A 21,121-nucleotide genomic window follows, 5' to 3' on the forward strand; every position below is an offset into this window, starting at 1 on the left:
TAATTTATTTTTTTTTTATTACTGAGTTGCCGGTGGTCGCGCAAGTAATTCCATTTATAATACAGGCATATCCGGCAATTTCAGCTCAAATCGTGCCGATAGAGATGCCGGCCCAGCCGAAACATTTCCGGGTTTGATTCCATGTGATTCCGGCTCAGAACGTGTCAATGTCTGTGACGTCCACTTTTCTCGCTTCCAACGATCCAATCGCAAATTATTCTTCCTTTTAAGCTCACACTTGGCTATGTGATTGTACTGGGCTACATGTTTGGCTGTATAGGGCTTATATTTTTCCTTTTTCGTCGCTCTGACGAGCATGGCGTTTATGGCCGAATCGGACTTATTCGCAAGGCGTCCCTTCTTCTCCCGCTTCAATTTGGCGTCCCACACAGAGTTGAAGTAGTGCATTTTCACGCGTACTTTGGTACGCAGACACAGGGACTTCACTTCCTCGCTGCTGTACTCGCGCTGCAGATCCTCAGAGGTTATTTTCTGCAACCGCATTACATGTAATGGCCGCTTGCTTGAGGTGTCTTTTACTTACGGTCGCCGCGTTAAATGCCGCAAACAATTCACGGTCGGTCGTATTTTTCGCCTTTCTCATCAGCTTTTGAGCCTTCTCGGTCTGAAATTTGTGGAGAGCATAGCTCAGCACTGAGCGTGCCATTTTGGCGTTGTTTCTTATCTTGTATTTATTTGCGCCTTACGTTAAATTTCTCAATTTACCGCAATTTTAATGCAGCTCTGGATCTACAACTCTGGGTTCACTCCGTGGCGAAAACATCTCTGTGTACTTGCGGTGTAGAGAAATTCGGATGTGCATTTCAACAGAAATCTTTATCTTATGGAAAGTGTATTAATTGGAACGAGAACAATTAAAAAAGCAGAGAAGATATTCACGGATTTGATGAAAAGGTCTCAGAGTCGTCTTCAAAAAATCCCTCTTAGGGTCTTTCGCTTTTTACTTCCTCTTCCTAAATTACCATAATAGGTAGTTGTATTTATATTTTGAATGCATACTGAATATTAGACAGAAAGCTTCAAGAGCCGTGTGGCTTGACAGGATGATGATATTTAAGGTGCTTTAGTTTTTATTGTTTTTTATTCTATATAATTGGTATGAATATATAAACCACGCGCTGAATATCCTGTCTTTTTAGGGATTGTATAAATGGTCTACAAAAACTATGCGCGCTCTATATGCTAATCTGTTCTATGACTAAAAGTGACCTGATACTGATACATACTGAAATTGGGAACGCCCGATCGATCCGTGGTGGTGGATGCCACACCAACTTGAGTGTACACATTTTGGCTTGAATCTGAATCTCCACTCCACTCCGCTCTCACCACCCCTTCCAAAATCGACTCTGATATGATTATAACTAATCGTAGGTTGAGGCCATGGGGCTAAAGCGATTAACTTACAACTGAACAATGATGGGCAGACGGCCGGAGAGCATATTGTAACGATTGCCAAAAAGGAAATTATTGCAATTACAGGTCGGAGAAACGGTCGCAGGTTGCAGGTTGCAGCTGCAGGCCGGAGTTCCTGGATTGGCAACAAAAGCACTTACAAACGAACCTAGATCGAAGCATTAAACTACGGTACGACTACGAAAAGGGGTCCAAGTCAATGTCCATCCACTACGGTACTATGGCAGCTTGTGGTAGCGCTCGACGTCCGCTCCCCGGAAGCTGACCTTGCACACGCACTGCTGGGTCGACGACAGCAGGACTAGGCACTCGCGACAGACCAGATGCTGGCAGGTGCGTATCTCGTAGCCGAACTGACTGCTGCGGCAGTTGATGCAGCGGGGTGGGGTTCCCGATCCGGCAACGGATCCTACCTGGGTGAAGCGGGTGATCTTCTGGAGAGCTTGCTGGAGGGCCTGGTCGATGGAAGACGGACCTGTCGTCGAGGTAGATGCGGCTGCAAGCGACTGGTGAACGCTGCTGGCCGTGACAGTGGCACAGGCTGAATGGTGGCTGTGTCTGGCCCGCTTCGCAGCCGGCGGCGAGGCGGGGGACTGGCCTAAGAAGGCCGCCGATGAGGAGGTGGCCGTGAAGGTGACGGTGGACTTCGTCTTGCGCTGCTGGTGCTTGTACGCGTTAGATAGCGAGGAGTAGGTCCCGGCGGCGAAGCTACCTTGCCCCGGTTGGCACATGCTGCTGGCGAACTGGGAGGCGTGACGGCGGCGCATTCGGGAGCTGCCTAGCGATCGGGGCACTGTCTTAAAGTGCTCCGAGTTCTCCATTAGGAACTTTTCGATGCGCGCCTTGAGGGCGAGGTTCATTACTGCCTTGCGCTGTGAGGTATATTCGAGACCTGTAAAGGGATCTGAGGGCTGGCGACCCCACTTTCCCTCCTCCACGGCGTGCTTGTCGATGGTGGACTGGTCCACCACCTTGCCGGAGGGCAGCACAGTGGGAAAGATCTGAAAGCAAAGGAAATCCGTGAGCAAAAATTTGGGGAGGAGATTGTATTACAACACGGAATTTTACCATTAGCTCCCAGGTGATGGAGTCGAGGAACTCTTCGGGTAACGACAACGTGGACTGCTCGCGCAGCTCAGGTATGTGGCGAGAGGGGGACCGCTGTCCGGCTGGGTGCTGAGCCTGGTCCCGCTGCCCGAACGGATCGCTAATCTCGCTCCAGATGGTCTTCATCAGCTCGCGGTCGCCCTTGTCCAGGGAGCGAGCAGGCAGGCCCCAGATCTGAATCTTGCGGAGCACCGGGGGACAGCGCTCCGTGGCGCGGATCACGATCTTCACGCTGTTTGTGTTGGCCAGTAATTTGTGAGCCGTCTTAAAGAAGAACACCTTCTCGCTCTGCTGCTGGGCGGCGGCCGCACTGCTGCGGGAATTGTAATCACTCTGGTAACAGAAGGTGACCGAGTCAACACCCTTAGCCAGGTCGCGAACGTTCGCCACACGCTCCCAGATGCCGTCGTACTTGCTGTGAACCTCGAAGGCCGTGGACCGGAAGGCTCCGGAGGTGTGCCACAGCTTAATAACCTTCATGTCGATGGCTTTGGGTAAGTCAAAGACGATCTCGACGGGCGGCTTGCAGACGGCGAAGCACATAAAGCCGCGCTCCAGCTGCTCCCCATCGTTAGCTATCAGGTTGTCCGCCGTGTAGCCGTCCTCGCACACGGCCTCGCATTCCACGGAAGGCTTGAGTTTGGGGTTGAGGAAGTTGATTAGGCTACTCATGCCTCTCCCCTCCTCTCCACTCGAGCGTGCTCTAATCTCAAACGCTGCAGTTGGTCACGAGCCAGCACAGCTCGTGTGTGTCTCTGTGGTGTGTTGTGGTGTGGTGTGGCCCCACCTGCTCTTTATTCGCACAGAAAATGGCGTCACTGCCTCTGCCTCTACTTCTGTTCTGCGTCTCAGCGACAGCTTCCTGTCTAATGCGTTGCTGCTGGCGTAATCACAGTCCGAGCATGAAAAGGCAGAGCAGATCGCTCACAATTCACTATCCTTGATCCTGAAGAGAGTTGGAGCTAGCATCGGATTTTTATCGCCTTTTGGAATATTTATAAAACTCACTGGGGAACAGTGTGACCAGTGTGACCACGGACTTATTGATAATATATACCGTCTGACACTCAGAAATATACCGTTTTATTTTTAAAATATACCGTAAATATACTGACGAATTATTAAAGTTCCATCATACATATTCCTGATTTTTGATATTCCGTCGAACATTACTAGGTAGATAGCACATTTAGCTATGCCCACATAATTTTATTCAATTAATGAACCTATTTTCTACTTGACTAGCTTATTTTAAATACTCCCTTTTATTGGATTGTGTCTAAAATAAGGTTTAAAACGTAAGTGTGTATGGAATGTTACGTCATTGCTGGTCAACAGGTATCCGCTCTGACATCTCTATACCCCACTTCATTTGATTTATATACAAATTCTGTTTTTCAAGCTGATTTCGTTACCTTTACTCATCCTTGGCCTTCGTAAGCCACCTTGAACTGCAAACGCTTGTTGAAATAGCTTTCTGGCAGAGGTCAGTCTCTTATAGTCTTATAGAGTATGCATTCATTTAAGAGGTTACAAACATATCTTTAACTCTGTAATATCCGTCTCCCCAGGGTATGCGGAAATAAATGTGTATCAATAAGTATTGCATATATATCTTTGCCCACATATTTTCTGTATGATTTTCTCCACTACATGGTAGTGGTAATGTATCATGGCTTGTGGTGCCACTGATCAATCGACCCTCGGACACGCTCACTTGGACAGTGGGCTTCACCAGAGAACTTTTATTTGCATTTGTGGAGACATCAGGCAGCTGTGAATGGCATATATTAGATAGATATACTCCTCCACGCCTCGCTGGAGCTGACTCCTTTATAAATTTGGTTTGAGTGGGGTGGGAGTGGTCCCCCAAAGAAAGTTCGAAGAAAAACCATAAATTATGTCAAAAATATAACGAAATCCCATAATTAATCATCTGATTAAACTCTGATCTATTATATTTGCCATTTTAGGTCCGCGGCCATTCTTTGAAATCGTGCGCCTCGAAATGCGTGAGGAAAAAAGGTATGGACAACGAGCAAAACGGCCCAGAAAACGCAACGCATGGAAGGTAAAATCAACCCTTTTGCCCAATATACTTTAAAGACAAAATCGGCTTTTTATTTTAAAGGTATATTGATAGGGTTCGCCGAGGTGTGGTGCCTATGAACCTTGCAAGTTGCTTTGGCTGTTGTCCATACCCCTGGGGCAATATTCCATTCCAAATTATCATTTTTTCGCGGTAAGAGAGGTGCAGCAGTAGGACCGACTGATCATCAGAAATATACCAAAATATACCGTTTCATTTTCAAAATATACCAGACTCAAGTCGACTCTTCTCGCGTTAAAATTATTGTTTTTTTTTTCAAAACGTCTCTGCAACTCCGGTAAAATTGATTTTGCGGTTTTTCGTATCTGGACATTTTGTTTTTTGTCAGCTGTTTTTCAAATTTATCGAAAATGAATTTGGAACTTCTAGAGATGCGCAATGTGGATCTCAGCTTCGGGAATTATGGTAAATTTTACATGTATACACATTTTGATACATGTCAGCTACATATTTATACATTTACGTTACGCAGATTCCGTAGATTTGGGGCAAAGTGGAAGTTTTTGAAATTGACGGAAGACGGTGAGCCTCCACGGCGAGGGCAGAGCAAGTTTATAAAAAACAACTAAAAACAACTTATGGAAAACTTAATGGAAGTTAACTACTTTATATCAATTTTGTATTTTTGATACAAATAGTGAGTGGTGTGGTACTGGAGCTCCCAGCAGGGACACCTGGTATGGAAGCTGCTTCAGGATGAATTGGTGAGGGAGCAAGCCTAGCAGCGACTAATTCTGGTGCTTTGGGGCTGGGTACCCGATCCCCATCTGGAGTGTTTCTGCCGAGTTAGGCTGAGTCGGCAGGCAAAACATTTGTATGAGGGGCTGCAATACAATCTGCCCCACCGGAGGCAGATTAGAGCCAGAGGCACTCGAGAAAGCCATAACAGCGCCAAAAATAAAAGTTCACAGGTGGAATGCGAGAGATTATGGTAATCTTTGACGGTGTGAGCGTTTTCCCTTTCTTGTGAATGGCTTGACCATCAGTAGTTCGGAAGATAAGAACCGACTACGGGCGGATAAGCTGCGGCGAAGCTATAAGTGGACCTTCGGCAGGTGCGACGTCCTCAGTTGTGCAGTGAACGACGGCCATGAAAGGAATCGTGCTCTTGCTGCTCTGCAGTGCGCTGGTCGCATCTGCGGTCAACCTGCCAGGTGTGCCCGTGGACTTCGAGGTGGACGACAAGGTGCTGTCCGCCATTGCGGACGACGTGGCGGATCGGCTCGCGAAGGAATACCTCAACTACATGAAGACGGGTGTGGAAACGCCGGCCTTCAAGAAGCTGACCGCGCAGTTGGCCAATTCGCACAGCCAAAAGGACATTTTCACGCGGAATCTGCCCGAACTGGAGACGCGCGACAGCTTCTTCGTGTGCGTCGCCTGCCGCTCAGTGATGCGCGTCTTTGCCAAGACCATCCGGGAGGAGGACGGTGAACTCCACGGCGAGGACAGCGCAGAGTTCATGAAGAAGTTCGCCATGGACGTTTGCAAGCGCCTCAACCTGCAGACCGAGGAGGTGTGCGAGGGTCTGATCGACTCCAACCTGCCCAGCGTCGAATACATCATGCGCAACTCTGAGATTGACTCGCAGAGCTTCTGCTCGCTGTTCATGGAGTTCAGTTTCTGCAACACTGGCTCCAACCAGGATTACAACTGGACACTTACGGTGGACTCCACCGGCGAGGCCATCACCGGCCCCAAGGCGGACCCCCCTCAGGCCACCGATTCGGACATAAAGATCTGTCATTTCAGCGACATCCACCACGACCCGCTGTACGAGCCCGGCAGCCTCGCCTCCTGCGCTGAGCCCATGTGCTGCCAACGGAACCAGGAGACGGCGCAGGGGACTAGCGAGGCAGCAGGCTTCTGGGGCGACTATCGCGACTGCGACTTGCCCTGGCACAGCTTTGAATCGGCCCTTGATCATGCCGTGGCCACTGAGAAGTGCGACTATGTCTATCAAACCGGAGACATTGTTGATCACATGGTCTGGGCCACATCTGTGGAGAAGAATACCGAAGTGCTGACCAAGGTCAGCAGCCGCCTAAACGAGGCATACCCCGATGTTCCCATCTACCCCTGCATAGGTAACCACGAGCCCCATCCACTCAATCTGTAAGTAGTTAAATTCTTCATTCCATTCTATATTCAGTGCTGTGCTAATCCTCTCCCATTTCCAATCCTCTCTAATCTTATATTTCAGCTTCAGTCCCGAGGGTGTGCCAGAAGAGGTCAGCACCAAGTGGCTGTACGAGCACCTGTACAACGACTGGTCCAAGTGGCTGCCGGTCGAGACCAAGGAGACGATCCTCAAGGGCGGCTACTACACTGTCTCCCCGCGCCAGGGCTTCCGGATCATTGCCCTGAACAGCAACGACTGCTACACGGACAACTTCTGGCTGTACCACAGCGGCACGGACAAGATCCCGCAGCTGCAGTGGTTCCACGACACTCTTCTGGCAGCGGAGAAGGCAAGCGAGTATGTCCACATTCTCACCCACATCCCCTCGGGCGATGGCACCTGCTGGTCAGTCTGGGCCCGCGAGTTCAACAAGTGCATCACACGCTTCCGCGGCACAATTAGCGGCATCTTCACCGGCCACTCGCACAAGGACGAGCTATTTGTCTACTACTCGGAGGAGGGCCATGCCACCGCTGTGGCTTGGAACGGCGGTGCAGTGACCACCTACTCCGACAAGAACCCCGACTACAGGGTCTACGACATCAGCGCCAAGGACTTTGGCGTGCTCGATCACCGCACCTACATCTTCAACTTAACTGAGGCCAATCTGACACCCGATAAGCAGCCCGTGTGGTTCTTGGAGTACGAGTTCGCCAAGGAGTTCACACAGGACACCAGCCCAGCAGGCATTGACAAACTGCTGGATGAGTTTGCCGATAATCCGCAGCTGATAAGGAAGGTGTGTGGCAGTCCTCCCCCATCGTCATTGCTTTTAACTCTGTTCTGTTTCGTAGTACTGGCGGTTCCGGGTGACTTCTGCCGATCCGCAGATTAACCGCGGCTGCGATCGCGACTGCCTGGCCGGATCCCTCTGCCGCGCCTCTGTGACTATCAACAACCAGCGCGGACGGTGCGAGGAGCTCCGGGAGCGACTGTTTTTGGCTGTAAGTGCTGCACCATAGAAATCCGCTAGAAATCATACCATTCCAATGCGTATCCTTTGTGTATCCTCAGCTGGACAACGAGGAGACCACCACACCAGGTGGCGATGATGACGATGATAATGATGATGATGGAGCCTCTACCCTGGGTCTGCTCAGTCTCGGTTCGCTGCTGGCTGTAGCTCTGTCCGTTCGATTTACCTTCTAACTTATATATTTATAGCATTTATAAGCATAAGTTATATAATTCCTTTGTGACTGTATCCCAATCCAAATCCCCACCAAGTGGCATATATAAGTATACGCTTATCCCTATCCAAGTTGCTAATCTCTTGTTTTTTTGGCAGCTATCTCCTGCCATATATAGAATTTGCTTGGCGACCTTATCAATATCCTTATCGGCTAATAGCGATCACGGCATTAGGACAAATTAACCAATTGCCTGCTTCTGCTGATGGACGGCCATAAACCATAAACCAAGCCACTTGTAGCGCATTTTCGTGTTAAAGGTTTATGGCCAAATAGTTATGATGATGATCAAGGTATCGCTGGGAGTCAAGCACGTGAATGAAAGGCCATTACGGGTGAGGAGAGGCAGTGTCGAAGAACAAATAGTAGTATGATTTAAAGCGAATGTTAAGTAAAAACCTAAGAATAATGAGTAGCATCGAAATTTGATCGATAGGGTAGCACTTCCAACCATATAAATCTGCCACCGAATCGCCATTAGTATGGAATGATGGCTTATGCCATTTCCAGCAGCGATATCTCTGGGCCAGATAAGCCGCGGGTGTGATAGCAAGGCTATAAATATGGGTTAGGAACCGGTCCTGGCCATTAGTTTCACCATGAAGTTGCTCTGGAGCATAGCACTGCTGGGCATGGCTCTCTGCTTAGGCAGCCAGGCCTTCAACCTTCCCGGAGTCCCTGCTATCTTTACCAGCGAGGATCATCCCATCTCTGCCGTCTCAGGTGAGTGCTCTACGATTTCCTTATCGAAATCGAGATCGATTGACAGCTTCGACTGACATCAGATTGACTTCTCTTGCAGCTGGTGTTGCCGAGGAGATAAGCCGCGAGTTTGTCAAGTACCTGCGAACGGGTGTCGAGTCCGAGAGACTCAAGGAGCTGGGCAGGGAGCTGAGGGGGAGCCACAGCAAGAAGGCCATCTTCACAGAGACGTTGGTGGATCTTACATCGGCAGACCAGTACTTCGTGTGCACTATCTGCCGCTCCACGATCAACGTCTTTGTGCGTACCCTTACCGACGGGGAGCTGAGCGGACCCAACCGGGAGGCGGAGGCCAAGAAGTTGGTGCTAGGCTTTTGCGACTACTTCAGCATCGCGACTCCGGAGGTCTGCTCCGGCTTGTTCGACCTCAACTGGCCCATCCTGGACTTTATCTTCAACGAGACGGCCGCCAATTCGCAGTCGTTCTGCGGCATGCTTCCCATCCCCATCTGCCAGGTGCAGCAGGAGGAGTTCAACCTGACTCTGACCATCGAGGGCGATTTTCCCACCGAGTCCAACTCAGATCTGGCCGCCCGCAGCCCCCAGGATCATCTCGTCCTGCATCTCACCGACATCCACTACGACCCCGAGTACAACGCCGGCGGCAACGCCGATTGCGATGAGCCCATGTGCTGCCGCAGTGCCCTGCCGCAATCGAGTCCTACTTCCTCTGCGGCTGGCTATTGGAGCGACTATCGCGACTGCGACACCCCCAAGCACCTGATCCTGAGCGCTTTCGACTACATTAAAGAGAACCACAAGATCGAGTGGATCTACCACACGGGCGACGTGCCGCCGCACAATGTCTGGTCCACCACGCGTCAGGGCAACATTGACATGCTCACCGAGATCGATGGTCTGCTGACTGAGTACTTCCCGGAGACGCCAGTATACTCCTGTCTGGGCAACCACGAGCCCCACCCGGCCAATGTGTGAGTGCTCCTAGTTCCTTTTTTGTGTTCCACATCTCACAAAGTGATTAAACCTATACCGTTCCTCTTCACAGCTTTGGCAACGATGAGATCCCCGATTCCCTGAAGGTTGACTGGCTGTACGAGCACGTCTGGAAGCTGTGGTCCAAGTGGCTGCCAGCCGAGGCGGAGGCGACTGTGCGTCGGGGAGGATACTACACGATCTCTCCCAGCGAGGGGCACCGAATCATTGCGTTGAACAGCATGGACTGCTACCTCTACAACTGGTGGCTCTTCTACAACGGATCCTTGATCCAGGAGCAGCTGCAGTGGTTCCACGACACGCTCCTGGCCGCGGAGCAGGCAGGCGAGAAGGTGCACATCCTCTCGCACATTCCGTCCGGAGATGGCGACTGCTGGCCCGCCTGGGCCAATGAGTACAATCGGGTGCTGAATCGCTTCAGCGGCATCATCACAGGCATCTTCAGCGGCCACACGCACAAGGACGAGATGAACCTGCACTACACGGAGGAGGGCCTGGCAGTGGCCATAAACTGGAACGGCGGCAGCCTCACCACCTACTCCAACAAGAACCCCAACTACCGCCTATACGTACTCAGTCCTCCGACCAGGCAGGTGGTGGAGCACTTCACCTACACCTTCAACCTGACTGCCGCGAATCTGCAGCCAGAGCAGCAGCCCGAGTGGTACCTGGAGTACGAGTTCACCAAGGAGTTTACCGAGGACACCAGTCCGGCGGGCATTGATAAGCTACTCGTGGCCATGGCCGAGAAGCCCGCTCTGCTCCGCAAGTTCTGGCGGTACAAGGTGACCAGTGCCGATCCGAAGCTCAACCAGGGCTGCGACAGTGCCTGCCTGTCCAAAACGCTCTGCAGGATTGCCACCAGCAACTACCAGAAACGGACGCGCTGCCGTGAACTCCAGGCCATCCTCGAGAAGAGCGTGAGTAGTCCTGGCTGTGCATGATTTTATCATTCACTTTATGACCTTTTCCCTTTGCCCTTTTCAGCTGGAGAATGAAGAGGAAGACGAGGAGGACAATGACGATGGCGGTGCCCCAGGACTCAAGGCCCTCAGTCTGGCCTCTCTCTTGGGGCTGCTGGTTGCATCCGCAGTCCTTATGTAACACGTCCGTCTTATCGATGCCCCCGTGTTTATAGCCCATATCATTAGGGGGCAATTATCGCTGATCGATTAGCGCGACAATAAACCGACTCGTAAAAGTTCAGAGAAACCCCAAAGATACCCCAGATGTGAGAGGGTTGGATGGATGGGATTGGCGGGGGTGGCAATAACTACACACGATTCTGGTAGTCAACACTCAGAATGTTCGATATACATATATATATATAGTACATATATAGAGAGTCCCAAGATGCCTCTCGGGTAGCGAATACTTTGCGAATTACTAATAGCTTGGATTAAGTTTAAGTTTTAGTTTGGGTTTAAGCACTACGATGGAGTCCGGGGAGGGGGTGTCTTCGTCTTTGTCTTCGCTTCGTCTTCTGCCCCTGCCGCTGTCGCTGCCGCTGCTTTTGTACATACATATACACAGGTGGAACGAGTCCAGGACGTCGCTTAGAGCGCGCACATGAGCGTGGCGATGTCGAGGTCCTGCTCATCGGCCTTGCGGAGGATGAGGGCTGCCTGGTTCTGGTAGCGGCCCGTGGACACCAGGCGCACGGTGCTCACCCCGCAAAAAATTGCCTGCTCGGGTCCAGGCTCATTTCCGGCTCCACACACGGCGCTAGCGAGCTCCAAGCCATTGGCATCGAGACCAGAGGACCCGCCGATCTCCAGGCGATCCCCGAACGTCTGACACTAGGAGGGAGGGGAGAGAGGAGAGATTACCCAAGAGCGAGCGGCCTACGCCCTTGAATACTTACGTCATAGTTAACCTTCGGTTGCGTTCGCACACCCTTGCCGCCGATCCGCAGACTGGCCAAAGACACGACGGCCGGAAAGAGCGCGGAGATGGTGCAGTTGCGGGCTTGTCCAAAGTTTGTCATCTTGTAGACGGCGGCGGTGTCCTGGACCAGTACATTGCAGGCTGTCGGACAGAGAAAGGTTGGGGGAGATGTGGAAGGGCACTGTGGGAGGAGCAGACTGGTGACTCACGTTGTGTGATCTTGTGGAAGCGCACGTTGGCCACGAAGGAGCCTCGGCCGGGGATGCGATACTGGAGCAGGGCGGCATTCTGGCTGGATCGGAAGAACTTCTTGTTGCTGATACGGGGCCTAAAAAGCAACGGAGAATTGTATTTATAAAGAGTCCCCAAAGTCCCCAAATGAGGATACACGCGCACCATTGCTTGTAGTTGTTGCAGAACTCGTAGACACGCTCCTCCAGCGGTCGATGGTGATCCTTGATGCCCGGGAAGTACTCACCGTTCAGCTCCCAGCCATCAACAAACTGCGGATGGAACGTGTAAGATCAAGGAGGAGCTTCATATGGGAATCCTACTGGCTTAACTTACCGCCATGAGGGCTCCTGTCTCGCAGTTGGCGTCGTAGTGCTTCATTGTAATCTCCACAATTGTGTCGGGCTCCCCAATCACATACAGGCCACAGACCTCGGGCTGCTCTTCAACTCCCAGTCCCGATTCCAGTCCCAGTCCCTGACCAGCTCCAGCAGCTGCAGCTGCAACGGCTTCCAGCTCGAGCAGCGCCGCTTCCCGGTTGAGACCGGGCAAGGGGGCCAGCTTCTTGAAGATGTAGTCACCTGCCTCGGAGGCCACGTGCATGCATTCTGCGTAGAGGTTGAGGTGGAAGGAGTTGGATCGATTTAATGACTTTAATGCATTCAAATGCCCCAGGCAACACTCTAACAAAAGCCGTAACTGAAACCGAAACCAATTTGTCGGAATAGGAGAGCTAACATATAGTGGGAGTGTGGCTTTGGGGAGTCGTAATTGAAATCCCCTTTGAATGCCTCGCTCCCGGGCACGCATCCCCCTATCCTCTCTTGTCCAATGGCTTTGCAACAATTAATTTATCATGCGCATCCACTTAATGCCCGGCCATCGTTGGCTGATTTATGGCCGGAATTATTAGCCAGTCTTGGGCTCACAAGCCCACACACATACACACAAGCAGGGGATGGAGAACCGTTCACATATCCCGCCCACAAAGAGCAAACAAACAAAAAAAACCAAAAAAAAAAAACAATCAAACTACTGCTTCTTGACTTCGTTTTTGGTCCTGTTCTCAATGCTTGTCACATACTCCGTTTTCGTCACCGTCTCCGCCTCTGCGGGTTTGTGTGTGGGTGCATCCCTCTGGAATCCCTCGGAAGGCACTAGTCTACGTAGAGGAAGGGAAGGAGTGGATAGGAGTGGAGGTGGAGTGCACGCGTGCCACTTGGCGCCAATTTGTTTATGAGGCTCGCTAATTGCTTTTGAGTGGTCGCATTTCGGGACTTTTAACATATCAATTTATTGCGAATGACAATTAAATGAACATTATCCATAATTGATTAGACATTATCGTTTAATAATCATAACCGGATGCGGAGCAAATGAACGAACAATCATAAAATATGTCTGTGTGAGGTCTTCGAATTGGTTTTAGCTTTGAATACAAAGGCGAGTTTCCCATATTTATCAAAGATTCATAGCATACGCGTTTGTTCAAGTTCGCTACTTATTGCACATTCTTTGACCGCCAGAAGTTCAGGGCGGTCAACTTTTGCCGGTCAAAAATAGAATGCAAAATCTGCGGCTGATGACAAAATTAAGAGAGTTCAAGCTCGAGTTAGTATCCAATGATTAGAATTAGCATTTGAATCCTAGTCCATATTTATTAGTATCGTTTTCACAGCTTCAATAAAAACGAATTGCTGTGCTCCCTCTACCTTTGGTCTAACTCAAACCTGGATTACGGCAACTCATTTGTGAATCGAAATGATATTTTTGCAAATTCTACAAAATTGCTTTTCCTGGAAACTTCACGGTGACGTCGTTCCCATGGGGTACCCTCCAAAGCCCCCTCCCCCCTGAAGTTTACCTTTACCGTTGTCCTGGCTATAAATAAAAGCAATTATAAATCGGCATTTCCACAGATTTGTGGATGCCTCGACTGAGGATGATGCTGATTTTGATGCAACTTTCTGTTTGGCCCTAGCTTCCCATGCGGTTGCTTTGACGATTATCCTGTGAAGGGATGGGAGGGAAGAGTTTTTGTACGAGTGGACCTCGTGCCACTCCCGAATTTGATTAAGTTTCCCTTCATCGGAATCCCAATATTTCATTCAGCTCTATTGACATTTGGAGTGGCCACAGATTTGATTTCTTCCATTTGGTCAAATGGGGAGTGCACTTTTATTTGAATTTGGATGATCAATGAATTCCTGTTCCTGTTGCTGTGGTGAATAAATTGCGTATACGACATGTGGCCCGACCAGGGAAAGGGAAACGGCACCAACAGGAAGCCAACCCGAACACAACTTATGCGAAAATCAATTTGAGAGACAATTTTAGCTGCGACAAGAAGCAAACAAGGTTTTGAAGGCGCTTAAAACTTGTCACAGTCCCCCTTTAGCCTCGAGGCACTTGACTCAAAAGTTGACTTTGCTTCCGCCCTTCCGCCCTTCGTGCGTGTTACTGAGCTGCTTGGAGTGCTTCACTTACCTGCCACCGTGTGCACATTGTGCGGCATCGCCGGGCTGGGGTACAGCTCAAAGGAGCGCTTCACACTGGGCCATGCCTGAAACGGAAAGAAAGTAAAAGGAGCATATAAGACGAGACCTAAATTGGAACCCCTCTGGCAAATGGCAGCCCATGCAACGGAACGTAGCAGTCAGATCAGGGTCTACGTCTTCGTCTCCGTCTCCTTTCAGCCATTGAGCCATTCAGCCAACACAAAAGACAGACACCCCAAATGGGGGAAGGAGAAGCCAGCAAAGGATCAGCGGGTTGTCCGCTGCTAATGCCCACCGACTTCTGTAGTTGTGCCCCAGCGGGGGGCAGCTCTCTAATGCGGCCTGGCACTTAGGGGCCCGCCGCCACAATGCAACTGCAGAGGGGCAACGGGGAAGGGAGAATGGCAGCAGGGACAGAGGTCAGCCAATGCAGAGGACAATAGCCGGGTTTTAATTAAACGACCACACACGATTTGCCAATAAACAAGAATCGGAGCAGATGACGCCCGGCACGTGCTCAGCTCCTCTGATGGGGGAGGGGCAGGGCTCATGGGTGAAGGGACATTATAAGCCTGACAAATCGCTGGAAAAGTTAAAAGTTAAAACCGTCCCGACCAGGGCAAAAAAACTTTCATCTTTGGGTCCCTTTCTTGGGCCTGCCTTTTGGCTTTTTATGATTGATTGGAGGTACATTTGCGCTGATTTTCTTGTTAATTGAAAACGCCTGGAGGCGCCCACCCTTTTAATGGTGTATCCCCTAAGGAGAGGGGGTGATAAATGTCGACGCGCTCTAATAATTCCGCTGGAGGAACAAAAAACGTTCGGATTTTGGTTAATTGTTTGCGCAACACTCGAGAGCTTGCCCTTAACGAGCCGCCCGTTATGGAACTGTCAATTAGTGGCGGTTTTGGCCAAAGCCGAAGCTTTAAGCCTAAGCCCTGCTATACCCTGACAAAAAAAATTGTTGCCTCCCTGACGTCACGAATCATCCTTCGACGCACATTCGCCGTAGACTGGGAGTGTGCAGTGGAGAGGGGAATACGGGAATCGAGACTCTTCCAAGTCTCGATAAACTGTCAACAGGCGGTAAATAAATAATAAACATGATCCCTTTGAACACACTTGACGCTGCCTCATTTGCATAATCACAGTGTCGGATTTGGATTCAGGATTCGGGATTGGGATTGGCCCCCAGAGAGGGGTATGCAGAAAGCCTTTGTCCAACAAATGAGAAAGTTGCGCCAGCTGCTCCCAGAAGCAGCAACATCTGCGTTAGACCCGAGCCAAGGTTGGATGGTTATCAGAGAGTTGCCACGGGGATCCATTCAAAGGAGCCAATCCTGGCCAGAGGGGGAGCACCACGAGGCAGCAGAAGTCACGAATCTAAGAATAAAATATCTCCCTCAGCCATTCGATAGCATTCACCCTTTACCTCTTCCTTTCAGTTCAACTTCACTTCCCTGTCGTCTCCATTCCATTATCCGCAAGAGCATCAGGTGTTCTTTTTATTATTAGCAATTGTTCATTCATCTTTTGCGCAGTTCAAGAGTCGCTTGCATTGATTAATGAGTCTCTTGTTCAGAGAGTAAGTCAATTCCGAGGCTCAAACAATGCACGGCTTAAGGTGGAACGGTATTTCGGCTACGGAGCTGATCTACTGGCTGGTGGCTGTGTTGTCTTCCTTTCAAGGTCGTCATTGTGGAATCTTTTGTTCTGTCTGTTGGGTCTCGCTAATTAGCCAAGGATATGCGTGTCAGGTATGGCCGGGATTCAAAATTCCCCAAATATTTGTGACTTCATTAAAAGTTGCTTGCGACAGCGGAGCGGATTGCGACACCTACGCGGCTTTGGCAGCGGAAGCGACGGAAGCACCTTGAGAGCCTCTCCTTCTCTTTCACAACATCCTTTTTGGGGCCCAGGCAAATATTGACTTTACACATGGCGGAAGGGGCTTCGGTAGTAATCCCTGAGTTCGGCAAACACTCCAGTCTGCATCCTCGGCATCGTTCCATCAGGCCATTGTGTAGGACTGCGTGGTGCGGGACTCTATGGTGGCGGCATGACTAAGTAATGAGGCAGCTTCAAAGGCGACAGGACTCTTTCCGAACAGGAGAGCGGAGAAGAGTCTTTCTGACCATGAATAAGTGATGTAAGTGATGTACTGAGCAGCAACAGGCTGCCATTGAATGCTGTCCAATCATCAACTATTCAGACGCATTTATGGCCAGCATAAGTTTCACTCAAGGAATCTCTGTGGAAGGATTCCGCTAACAGAGTAATGATGGCTCAAATATGCGCATAATGCCGGAACCCAATGGAGTATTACTCATTTAGCATTGCTCCAAGTCGAAATGAATCGCCTTGAAATGAGCTGCGAACGGAAGGACTTATGCGGAACGAATTGGTGCGTTCAAAGCGGGCTTAGCGATGGAAGATGCTCCTTGACTTTCAAAACTTTCACCAAAAGCAGCTCCCTCAAAGCGAGGACTTGTTCAATTACCATCGACAGCTCATCCAACGTTCTACTCCAATTAGAGAGCTTCTTCACATTGACAACCCACAAACAGCCAAAAGCCGCAAATGAATTCGATTACGCACACGCACCGCTGGACGAGAGCGTCATTGGCTTTAATCCTTTAATTAATTTTCCGCAATCACAAATGAAGTGTGAAATGCAATTTATCATAAATTAGAAAAGGGGAAGGTGTCTACAAGAAGAGTAACTCTTCTCCTGGAACCAGAAATTCGATATAACGTCGTGCATGTGAATCCCTTTGCAGCTGCTGCATGCAAAAGAAGAAACCCGCTGCCAGGACGGAAATTAGTTCTGCCTCAAATCACATCCTCCCACACGCATACACACACACACACACACGTACACAGGGTCTTCTCGACATGTGTATAAGTTTTATTAAACATTTGCCAACGCAGATTTATTCACAATTCTGCAAGAAGAAAATCGGTAACCCGGCATAAATTTAGCGCACCTGTTGGGAGGACAGAACATATGGAAATTGGAGGGAGTTTGCACTATACAATCCGCATAGTTTAGCATAAGATTAACCTTTTGTTTGTAGCTAAACCAATTAGAGGAGAACTCATGACCATCGAAGGGAGTGCACTCGAATTAAAGGTGGTTCCTTCGGTTCAATCTTCAAGAATACTTATGTATTCTTGTTCCACATAAGGGTCTCCAATTATAACAGATCTACTGAAAGCTGGAGTAGAGACGGCGAAAATACATAGCCAAATATCTCTTGGGTTCAACCTTCTTCCGAGGCTCCAATTCGAGACCGAAGCAATTGGTGAAGACATCTCTAGGGTGCTGCTCTCTAGGATACTGCTCCTACACACATTTCTCTTCTACGTATTCTGCTCCTTTCTAGTGGTTTTGACATTGATGTTTTAATTGTTATCGCCCTCACATGTTTCCCGTGCGAGAGTGGATTCTTCAGTAGGAAGAGGAGAACCCAAACATGGACAGGGGTGTGGCTGTGGGCGGGGTCAAGTCATGTCCTGGCTTAAATGGCTGTAAAGTGCCAAAGCGTCGGTGTCAACATGCGGCATTTAAACGCACTTCGAGTGATGGGCTCCCAGGGGGAATGGACACCACAGGGGGACAGGAATGCAATCTCGTATCCCATTCTGAGTGAGTAGCCACTGGCCACACAAAGAACGACTGTCGCAGGCAGGCAGGCTGCATTGCAGTTTCACTGCACTACGCTCATCAAGTGAAATCGCTTTTCCGTTCAGGTTTTCCCTGCGTGTGACTTTTCTGTTGGTTTTTTTTGCTCCTCCCACTGGGGACTGCTGTGGGGATGGTTCGGTTCGGTTCTGTTCTGTTCGGCTCAGTGGCAGGTGGGAAAATTTACATTTATCCCACTTTGACTGCGGTCTTGGTCGGAGACAAAGTTGCACCTGAGCAAACATATCGGAAACGGGCAAGGTGATGGATGGATAGCTCATAGCTCCTTCCGTCCCTTTTTTTCCCCCAAAGAAAGATGGATTCGATTTGCTATTTTAAGACCTGATATCTCTCTTATTCGAGTCTCAATCATAATTAGCTGATTTGTCTGCAGCCAAATGTCGGAGGAAACTTTTGCAGGATTCGGGCTATTCTCATTCCTCTTTTCCCGATTCTCGCACTCCCCATTCTCCAGTGAAATTAAATATTCATTTGTGTTGGCTGAAAGTTTGACCTGATGACCCGATTGAGCCTGCCCACGCTGAAGGCATTCATAAATTGCTTTCCAGCCCGCAATCACTCCAATCTGAAGAATTCGAGGCCTAGCTTGCAACGTGACTCTAATGAGGGTAATATTTTCTTTGGCAGAAGCCAGAAGTCGAAAGGCTCTGAAAACTTTGGCAATAAGGCGACACAACACGACACACGCTGCGAACGGGAATCAATCAATCAGAGGCCACACAATCCACATCCACATCCCAGAGGGAACCAATTAGATCAAGTCATTAGGGCAAAAGACGAAACAAAAGTTGGCCCAACTTGTTGATCGAATTACGGGCGTGTGGCCGCATTTCCTTCCTCCCGAATTCGAGACGACAAGTCACGACACTCACCTGAACGCCCAGCACAATCATGGACAAGTAGAGGTAAACGACCAGCTTCATTGCGACGGCTTTCGCGGGTTAAGCTGTGGCGTGAAATTGCCAATTGCCTTGGGAACTGGAGTTTCCACTGAAGGCCGCTTTTCAATTAGCGGACGGCCCAAAAGTGTCGCGTCCGGTTCTGCCGCTTTGATCCTTTGCCTGAACAGAGCAGCGTCCTAAGCCGATTCCAAAGATTAGCAGCGGAATCACGCACTCAATAACTTCATTAAAGCGCGAAATAAACGACAAAAGAACGCGAAGCGGACGGGGACACGCGGCGTATACTGGATGCGGGTTTGAATTTGGATGAAGAAACCGTTAAGGGACGGGCAAAAACCGATGCAGTGCAGGCCTGGTGCTGGTGCTACTTCCGCTGGTCGAATGGTCCAGGACGATGCGTCAACGCTGCCGCACGACGACAGAGTGTTGGCCCTTATCAGTGGCGCCTTTCCTTTTATAGCCCTCGTCCTGGCTGTAGTTTCACTCCCACTCCCGATGCTGCATGGCTGTCGCTGTCATCTGTCGATGAACGCTTTGTCCATTGTCCTACGAAAGTTCCTTGGTCTTCCATTGGATTTCCGTTTCTGTTTTCTCCCTCATTCAGTTTATTTTCCATTTCTTCATTCATTTTCCATTCGCATCGGCAAACGACATTTGAAATGCTTGCCGCTGCTTTCAAATTCCCCTTTCTAAAGCTTTTTTTGGTGAGTTACCGGCAGCATATCGTTGCCAACACAGAGAGAACAAGAAAGCTCTGCTAAAAGCTCTTTTAACTGAGAAACGGCTTTTATTTGAATTAACATAAGTGCGTATAGTACTTTGGAAATTACAGAAATCTTTTAGTTTAAATCTTTACTTATCAAAAAGGGTACCTTGTGGGATTAGTCCTACTTTAGGCCCATATCCAGGGAAGGGGACATGGCCACAGGTATGGGCACATTCCGTGGATGGTTAACATCCCCTCTATCGTAGTACCCGCCCAGATGTTCCCCTGGCACATGGTAGAGTCCGTAGTGTAGACCATTGTTGGCCACCTACGAGAACGAGTGAAACTTGAATCAGATCAGACTCTAGACCCTTGACAGACACTTACCCTCTTCAGTCCATTGATGGAGGCCAGCAGCAGGGCCATCTTAGCCAATAGCAGGGCCTTTCCACTGACTATGGAGAGCATCTGGAAGCCCATGGGCACGAGGATAGCCCCTAGAGCGGTGACTCCAAACATCATCGTGATGATCATGTTGTAGCGATGTCTCCTCAGACGAGCGCTTCCCACAAGCTCTGAGGTGGCTGCCTCTGCGACATGAGAATGGAAATGCATCAGAAGTCCGAATGGCAATCGATTGAACCTACCGCTGCTGAGATACCGATCCGTCAGCTTTCCCAGATTTACTTGAAGTGTGTGCGTGGTGAGCCCCTTGGCCAGACTGACGGCCAGTTGATCGAACCAGGTGAGATGCTTAAGGTCTGTGCGCTCCTCTCCAGCTCCCAGCGAATGCGCGGAGTCATTAGGACCGGACACCAGGCGCACGCCCTCGTAGAGCGGAATCTCCTGGGCAGCCATGATGCCATCAAAAAGGCGCAGACTGCGCGAGCGAAAGCAGGACCACAGGCTAGGAGACGTTCCAGATCGATAGCACTCCCGCAGATCGCTCCGCAGCTGCCGCAGCTGGGCTATCCATGACATGCGGGAGTCCCTATCCGTATCCGTATCCGTATGCGTATCCGATGTGGCATCCGCAGGAGGAGATCCAGCCACAAACTGCGCTAGGAGGCATCCTCCCACTATCAAAACTAGAACCGCTTTCATTCGCATTGTCTTGCCTTCGAAGTCGGAATCGAAACTGCATCTGCTGCGCCTATGTCCACACACTTTTTATGGACAACTGATGGTCATTGATCGGAGACCGATCTCGTCCAGTGCACCCGGTCATTAGGCCAGAGACGATGGGTACCGTCTACTCTGCCCTGATATGCTCTCGTCTGCTCTCTAACGGTCGCCTGGTCTCGAGACCTGGCTGTTGGCGGTCATGGTCAACGAGTACCTTCGATGGCGAGGGCGTGGCAGCTGACTTCGAAACCGAGTCTGAGTCTGGCCGATCCGAGGCGGCCTAGAAAGGCAGCCATGGCCCGCCATGGAATTAACTTGTCAACA

General features: G+C 50.0%; 6 protein-coding genes and 1 long non-coding RNA gene across 9 annotated transcripts; 3 read left to right on the top strand and 4 right to left on the bottom strand.

The window, feature by feature from the left end:
* Positions 1-26: 26 nt before the first annotated feature.
* LOC6896724 (telomere-binding protein cav-like) lies at positions 27-739 on the bottom strand. Its single transcript, XM_002136901.3, has 2 exons — positions 545-739; positions 27-492 (listed from the first exon to the last, which is right to left on the bottom strand). Exons 1-2 carry the CDS (start codon positions 665-667, stop codon positions 55-57), a joined length of 561 nt encoding a protein of 186 aa, XP_002136937.1. The 5' UTR covers positions 668-739; the 3' UTR covers positions 27-54.
* A 329-nt stretch (positions 740-1,068) lies between these two features.
* Positions 1,069-3,607, bottom strand: LOC4800391 (RING finger protein 37). 2 transcript variants are annotated; one of them, XM_001357639.4, is made up of 3 exons: positions 3,553-3,607; positions 2,506-3,490; positions 1,069-2,438 (listed from the first exon to the last, which is right to left on the bottom strand). In XM_001357639.4, exons 2-3 carry the CDS (start codon positions 3,214-3,216, stop codon positions 1,656-1,658), a joined length of 1,494 nt encoding a protein of 497 aa, XP_001357676.3. In that variant the 5' UTR covers positions 3,217-3,490; positions 3,553-3,607; the 3' UTR covers positions 1,069-1,655. The 2 variants fall into 2 exon arrangements, with proteins under 2 accessions (XP_001357676.3, XP_003736234.1); XM_003736186.3 differs by having other exon boundaries at positions 2,506-3,591.
* Positions 3,608-3,621: 14 nt separating this feature from the next.
* Positions 3,622-4,476, top strand: LOC117183689 (uncharacterized). 2 transcript variants are annotated; one of them, XR_004468830.1, is made up of 2 exons: positions 3,622-4,054; positions 4,116-4,476. It is a non-coding gene; the product is annotated as an uncharacterized lncRNA (long non-coding RNA). The 2 variants fall into 2 exon arrangements; XR_004468829.1 differs by having other exon boundaries at positions 3,861-4,030.
* Positions 4,477-4,517: 41 nt separating this feature from the next.
* On the top strand, positions 4,518-8,097 carry LOC4800390 (sphingomyelin phosphodiesterase). Its single transcript, XM_033378430.1, has 6 exons — positions 4,518-4,615; positions 4,676-5,059; positions 5,127-6,769; positions 6,858-7,575; positions 7,631-7,780; positions 7,851-8,097. Exons 3-6 carry the CDS (start codon positions 5,745-5,747, stop codon positions 7,983-7,985), a joined length of 2,028 nt encoding a protein of 675 aa, XP_033234321.1. The 5' UTR covers positions 4,518-4,615; positions 4,676-5,059; positions 5,127-5,744; the 3' UTR covers positions 7,986-8,097.
* Positions 8,098-8,605: 508 nt separating this feature from the next.
* Positions 8,606-10,965, top strand: LOC4800389 (sphingomyelin phosphodiesterase). Its single transcript, XM_001357637.4, has 4 exons — positions 8,606-8,749; positions 8,829-9,720; positions 9,795-10,662; positions 10,730-10,965. Exons 1-4 carry the CDS (start codon positions 8,626-8,628, stop codon positions 10,844-10,846), a joined length of 2,001 nt encoding a protein of 666 aa, XP_001357674.3. The 5' UTR covers positions 8,606-8,625; the 3' UTR covers positions 10,847-10,965.
* A 76-nt stretch (positions 10,966-11,041) lies between these two features.
* LOC4800388 (corticotropin-releasing factor-binding protein) lies at positions 11,042-19,403 on the bottom strand. Its single transcript, XM_001357636.4, has 7 exons — positions 18,937-19,403; positions 14,348-14,423; positions 12,197-12,468; positions 12,026-12,132; positions 11,839-11,957; positions 11,607-11,770; positions 11,042-11,541 (listed from the first exon to the last, which is right to left on the bottom strand). The coding sequence occupies exons 1-7, from the start codon at positions 18,985-18,987 to the stop codon at positions 11,299-11,301; spliced, it is 1,032 nt and encodes a 343-aa protein (XP_001357673.3). The 5' UTR covers positions 18,988-19,403; the 3' UTR covers positions 11,042-11,298.
* Positions 19,404-19,853: 450 nt separating this feature from the next.
* Osi23 (DUF1676 domain-containing protein Osi23) lies at positions 19,854-20,782 on the bottom strand. The gene is made up of 3 exons (XM_001357635.4): positions 20,320-20,782; positions 20,060-20,262; positions 19,854-20,000 (listed from the first exon to the last, which is right to left on the bottom strand). The coding sequence occupies exons 1-3, from the start codon at positions 20,780-20,782 to the stop codon at positions 19,854-19,856; spliced, it is 813 nt and encodes a 270-aa protein (XP_001357672.2).
* Between the last annotated feature and the right edge of the window lie 339 nt (positions 20,783-21,121).

Source organism: Drosophila pseudoobscura, chromosome 2, assembly GCF_009870125.1.
Source record: "Drosophila pseudoobscura strain MV-25-SWS-2005 chromosome 2, UCI_Dpse_MV25, whole genome shotgun sequence".
Classification (NCBI taxonomy): domain Eukaryota; kingdom Metazoa; phylum Arthropoda; class Insecta; order Diptera; family Drosophilidae; genus Drosophila; species Drosophila pseudoobscura.

What these genes read in the sequence shown, in the direction of transcription:
- LOC4800388 (XM_001357636.4), bottom strand. Translation starts at nt 18,987, where the DNA reads ATGAAGCTGGTCGTTTACCTCTACTTGTCCATGATTGTGCTGGGCGTT. An exon ending in CAATGTGCACACGGTGGCAG is followed by an intron (nt 12,469 to 14,347) that starts GTAAGTGAAGCA and finishes ACCTCTACGCAG; the next exon opens with AATGCATGCACGTGGCCTCC. An exon ending in CTTCCACAAGATCACACAAC is followed by an intron (nt 11,771 to 11,838) that starts GTGAGTCACCAG and finishes TCTGTCCGACAG; the next exon opens with CCTGCAATGTACTGGTCCAG.
- LOC4800389 (XM_001357637.4), top strand. Translation starts at nt 8,626, where the DNA reads ATGAAGTTGCTCTGGAGCATAGCACTGCTGGGCATGGCTCTCTGCTTA. An exon ending in GAGCCCCACCCGGCCAATGT is followed by an intron (nt 9,721 to 9,794) that starts GTGAGTGCTCCT and finishes TCCTCTTCACAG; the next exon opens with CTTTGGCAACGATGAGATCC. An exon ending in AGGCCATCCTCGAGAAGAGC is followed by an intron (nt 10,663 to 10,729) that starts GTGAGTAGTCCT and finishes TGCCCTTTTCAG; the next exon opens with CTGGAGAATGAAGAGGAAGA.
- LOC4800391 (XM_001357639.4), bottom strand. Translation starts at nt 3,216, where the DNA reads ATGAGTAGCCTAATCAACTTCCTCAACCCCAAACTCAAGCCTTCCGTG. An exon ending in CCATCACCTGGGAGCTAATG is followed by an intron (nt 2,439 to 2,505) that starts GTAAAATTCCGT and finishes CTTTGCTTTCAG; the next exon opens with ATCTTTCCCACTGTGCTGCC.
- LOC6896724 (XM_002136901.3), bottom strand. Translation starts at nt 667, where the DNA reads ATGGCACGCTCAGTGCTGAGCTATGCTCTCCACAAATTTCAGACCGAG. An exon ending in CGGCATTTAACGCGGCGACC is followed by an intron (nt 493 to 544) that starts GTAAGTAAAAGA and finishes ATGCGGTTGCAG; the next exon opens with AAAATAACCTCTGAGGATCT.
- Osi23 (XM_001357635.4), bottom strand. Translation starts at nt 20,782, where the DNA reads ATGCGAATGAAAGCGGTTCTAGTTTTGATAGTGGGAGGATGCCTCCTA. An exon ending in GGATCGGTATCTCAGCAGCG is followed by an intron (nt 20,263 to 20,319) that starts GTAGGTTCAATC and finishes CTCATGTCGCAG; the next exon opens with AGGCAGCCACCTCAGAGCTT. An exon ending in CCATCAATGGACTGAAGAGG is followed by an intron (nt 20,001 to 20,059) that starts GTAAGTGTCTGT and finishes TCGTTCTCGTAG; the next exon opens with GTGGCCAACAATGGTCTACA.
- LOC4800390 (XM_033378430.1), top strand. Translation starts at nt 5,745, where the DNA reads ATGAAAGGAATCGTGCTCTTGCTGCTCTGCAGTGCGCTGGTCGCATCT. An exon ending in GAGCCCCATCCACTCAATCT is followed by an intron (nt 6,770 to 6,857) that starts GTAAGTAGTTAA and finishes CTTATATTTCAG; the next exon opens with CTTCAGTCCCGAGGGTGTGC. An exon ending in GGGAGCGACTGTTTTTGGCT is followed by an intron (nt 7,781 to 7,850) that starts GTAAGTGCTGCA and finishes GTGTATCCTCAG; the next exon opens with CTGGACAACGAGGAGACCAC.